This window comes from Hipposideros armiger, unplaced genomic scaffold (genome assembly GCF_001890085.2).
Source record: "Hipposideros armiger isolate ML-2016 unplaced genomic scaffold, ASM189008v1 scaffold_628, whole genome shotgun sequence".
Taxonomy (NCBI): domain Eukaryota; kingdom Metazoa; phylum Chordata; class Mammalia; order Chiroptera; family Hipposideridae; genus Hipposideros; species Hipposideros armiger.
Genome location: NW_017731978.1, coordinates 115,190 through 119,307, shown reverse-complemented (window position 1 = coordinate 119,307; position 4,118 = coordinate 115,190). Strand labels below are relative to the sequence as shown.

The following is a 4,118-nucleotide window of genomic DNA, read 5'->3' as shown; positions in this document are numbered from 1 at the left end:
TTTCGTTACAACCTTTAAGAATGCCAAATTGAAAAAAATCAGCTCTTTCAAAATAAAAGATAAAAATCAGTGGTGGTACTCTTATGGCTAAAAGAGTGCCTTAAAACTTCGACAGTAAATGTAATCAGTCACTTGTGAGGAGCAGGGCATGACTTCCCAGGCCCACATGCAACCTCTGTGTGAGGGAAAGATCCCCCGACGGGAGGCAGAGTGATTGGTTAAGTGGTGTGAACCTTCGGGCACCTGTAACTCCAGGCTGCAGTGCGTGGCCTTGAAGATGGTCATGTGGACTTCTCACTGATTACTTATTGAACTAAAGAACTCATTCACTCATTCAACAAGCATTTGTTGAGTATCTAATATGTTGTAGGCATATATTTCTTAGATAGGGGAAAAGTCTACCTGTCTTGATGTCATTAAAACCATTAATATGATTCTATGTCAAACAGAAAATTCTGCAGAATGTAAGAAAGCCAGATGCTGGAAGCCTTGATCAACTCCCATGCTGCCTGTCTCCTCAGAAGCATCAGAAACCAGTAACGGGAGGGGCTGCTTCCGCTTACCTCATCTTCATGCCTCTGTTCACTGCCTTCTGCTGTGTTTGAGGACTCAGTCTGAAGTAACTGACCTTGGGAGAGATCCTCCACAAACTCTGGATTGTTGGTGGATGATATGGTTCCACGACCATATGGAACCTCGGGGTGGGGTAGCCTGAAGAGCAAAAGGCATAAGCACGAAAGTTCAGTATCCAAGGTCTCCTACTCACCATGGTTCAAGACAAATTTCCCTGCTGGTAAAAGCACATGCCAGTCCTTGATTTAACTCACCCACCTCATTCTGTAGAAAAGTAAACAGTGTCTCCAGAGCAGTTACAGAGCATTTTAAAAAAACGGTTTCAGTGCTTGATGAAACCAGAGCAGTTCCATGAAGAAGTCTCCTATTAAAACCACCATATTCTTTCCCCAAAATATTACCCCCGCCCTCAACACAGACTTCACATTTTAGTTCTGAGCATGCAACAGTCGGACTTTTATATGCTTCCTTTAATGTAACCACAACACAAAGAGAAAATACCACTACTTAGAAAAGGAGACTAGGAATGGGAACTGTAGGCGTATGCCCCATCCCAAAGGAGAGAGTGCTTAAAGGGAGGAAGTTTCATGGTACATTCCACAGGCTATTTATTACTAGATTAGAGTGTTTATTGACAACCAGATCATTGGAGAACAGCATTATCAAGTTCAGTAAGTTCAGGTATTAATGTAATGAATCAGACAGATATATTTCTTTTCTGTTCCTACCATTTGCTCCAGATGAGTCAGCAAACCAGAGCTCACAAGCAGATACCAAGGCTGGCTGGGACTTAGGCTGACTTACCCTATCACATGTGGATAATGTGAAAGAAAAGGCCACACCATGTGCCAGCAGCAGTTGGGGTTTTTTTGGGGGGAGGGGTGGGGAAGGTGGAGAAAGATGTATAAGAGAATAATATTCAGTCGTCATTCTGGGAAACCGCATACTTCATAGGGTTATGGGCACATGAATATAATGTAATATAAGGACTGAAATACAGTTCTATAAAACGTGCCGTAAAGGCTCGGCAGAAGTTCTGATAAATTTTATGTGTGTGGAGAGGATGAAGAGAGATTTTACAGAGGAGGTCACGAAAGATGAATAGGCGCTCATCAGGTAAACGACATCATTATAAGCAGGGTAACATGGTATAACAGGAGAAAGAGAGCCCTATCAGGAGGCTATTGCCACAGACTAAGTGAGAGACAGGGTAGGCAGGATGGAGGACTACAGGGAAAGCTAAGAGGTACTTAAGAGGAATGAAGAGAAATGAATATAGTGAAGGAAAAAGAAGAGTCAAAGGTAATTCTGAGATGATTATGTACTATGAACCAAGGTAACAACTGGAGTGTGTGAGTGAGTGTATGTGAGTGTGTGTGTGTGTGTGTGTGTGTGAGTGTGTGTGTATGTGTGAGAGTGTGTGAGTCTGTGTGAAAGTGTGTGTGTGTGTGTGTGTGTATGTGAGAGTATGTGAGAGTGTGTGTATGTGTGTGTGAATGTGTAAGAGTGAGTGTATGTGAGAGTGTGAATGTGTGTGTCTGTGTATGTGACAGTGAGTGTGTGAGTGTGTGTGTGAGAGAGTGTGTGTGTGTGTAAGAAAGACAGATGAGGAAATGGTATGTTTGAAACACTCAAGGCATAACTCACTTGGAGCTGCCTCACAGGCCTCTAGAAACATGCTCTGAGAAACAGACTGGAGAGGCATCAGCCCATGGAAATAATAAGTGTTAGCAGTTCTCCAGAAAGACAGTGTGAAGAAGAGTCAGCACAGAAGTCTGTTGGAACAGTATCATTCTAGGAACAAGTGTTGGAAGAGCTGGGACAGGCTGGAGAGGCCATGGGAGATTTAGGAGAATACTGTAACAGAGGGCAAGGCAGGAAGACTTAAGCAGTGGGTATTAACCAAGTAAAAAGTTGCAGAATCCAAATAAATAGGCTAGAAGTATCTGCTAAATTTGAGGACTTAAAGTTTGCTGGCAATTTTCAGGAGAATAGTTCTGGTGGAATTATGGAAATAAAAACCAGATTACGGTGGACTGAGAAATGAATGAAAGCAGGTGCAGACTGTCCTGAAAATGGAAGAATTTATACTTGATCTCGGAAGTTTTGTTTTCCAAATATTTCAATCATTTTGGATGTCTTAGGCAACTTGTTTTTTCTTTTACTGTCATTCTCATTTCAACAGTGCCATCAATTTTTAAGTTACTAACTTTTGCACACTCTTATTTCAGTAAATACGAGAAGTAGGTTGAGAGAGTACTGATCCTATGACTCCCTGACTGGAATGGACAGGAATCAGAAGGCAGTGGCCAAACGCAAATCAAAGGCCTTGGAGATGACAAGTTGGATAAAGGCTGAAAAGGAAAAAACGCTCTTTTTGTTCTTATGAATGAATCGCCCATGCTTTGAGCTAAAGTCCAAACCCTCCCATTTGTGCCCTGGATCCCACATCTGCGAGGTCACTCAAAGACGGGTCTCAGGCAATTCTGCCCTCTCTGGCATCACCAGTTCTTTCCTTTTTACGGGATTCACCTAATCAGCACACAAATGTGGTATTATTACTCTGATCTTAAAACAACACAGAAGAAAATAAAAAACACTCTCTGGATCCCACTTCGTTTTTCTCTTTTCCTTTATAGAACTGTTTATACTTATTCACTTCATTTGTTTATGCTGGAAAGAACTGGTTATACTTACTGTCTTCAGTTTCTCTCTGTTCATTCTCAAACCCACCCAAAGGAAAGAGGTGCTTACAATTCTTGTCAAAGTCACCAATGATCTAGGTGCTAAACCCATTATCATTTCTCAGTCCTCATCTTACCTGATCTTCCAGAAGTATCTGACCTCATAGATCTCTTCCCCTCCCTTTTTCCTTGGTTCCCAGGACCCCACACCCTCTGGCTTTTCTGTGTCTCAGCTGCTCCCTGTAGTTTCCTTGCTGACTCTCGCTGTCTGCCTGACTTCTAGATGCTAGAGTAACCCAGAGCTCGGGCATTAGAGCTTTTCTCTTTTTTATCCACATAGTGCTCATTTCTTTGGTGATCTCGTCCAGTCTCATGGCTTTAAATGTTAGCACTACATGTATTGATGATCCCAATTTTCTCTTTCTAGTCTAGACTTACTCTGACTTCAGAACCTGGTATCAATCCGCCTATTTGACATCCCTGTGTGGATATCTAATAAGCATCTCAAGTTTACAAGCTACAAACTGAGATCCTAAAGTTCCCTTCCCACCTGCTGAATTTTAACTACCTAAGTTAACAGTGATTCCACCCAGCCAGTCTCCTAAGCCAAAACTTGGGAGTGGTCTTTAATTGCTTTTTGCTCCCTCATACATCTTATCCGGTCTTTTGGGCAAATCCTGTTTGTTTTACCTTCAAAATATACCTAGAATTTTATACTTCTCACCACCCCATGCCCATTAGCTTTGAAACCCACTTCACTGAAGTTTTTGCTCCTACTACTCCACCCCAAATACTCTTGTCAAAGTCATTAGTGATGTTTTTTAAGTCATCATCTCTCACCTGAATTATCTCAGGAGCCTA

At 42.0% G+C, this 4,118-nt stretch overlaps 1 protein-coding gene across 2 annotated transcripts in view; it reads right to left on the bottom strand.

The window, feature by feature from the left end:
* Positions 1-4,118, bottom strand: part of HMG20A (high mobility group 20A) — a 108,867-nt gene that overhangs the window by 38,572 nt on the left and 66,177 nt on the right. For both annotated transcript variants that reach the window (XM_019625452.1, XM_019625453.1), the window contains one exon: positions 564-711. In XM_019625452.1, coding sequence (XP_019480997.1) covers positions 564-711 — 148 coding nt within the window. The remainder of the gene's footprint in view (positions 1-563; positions 712-4,118) is intronic.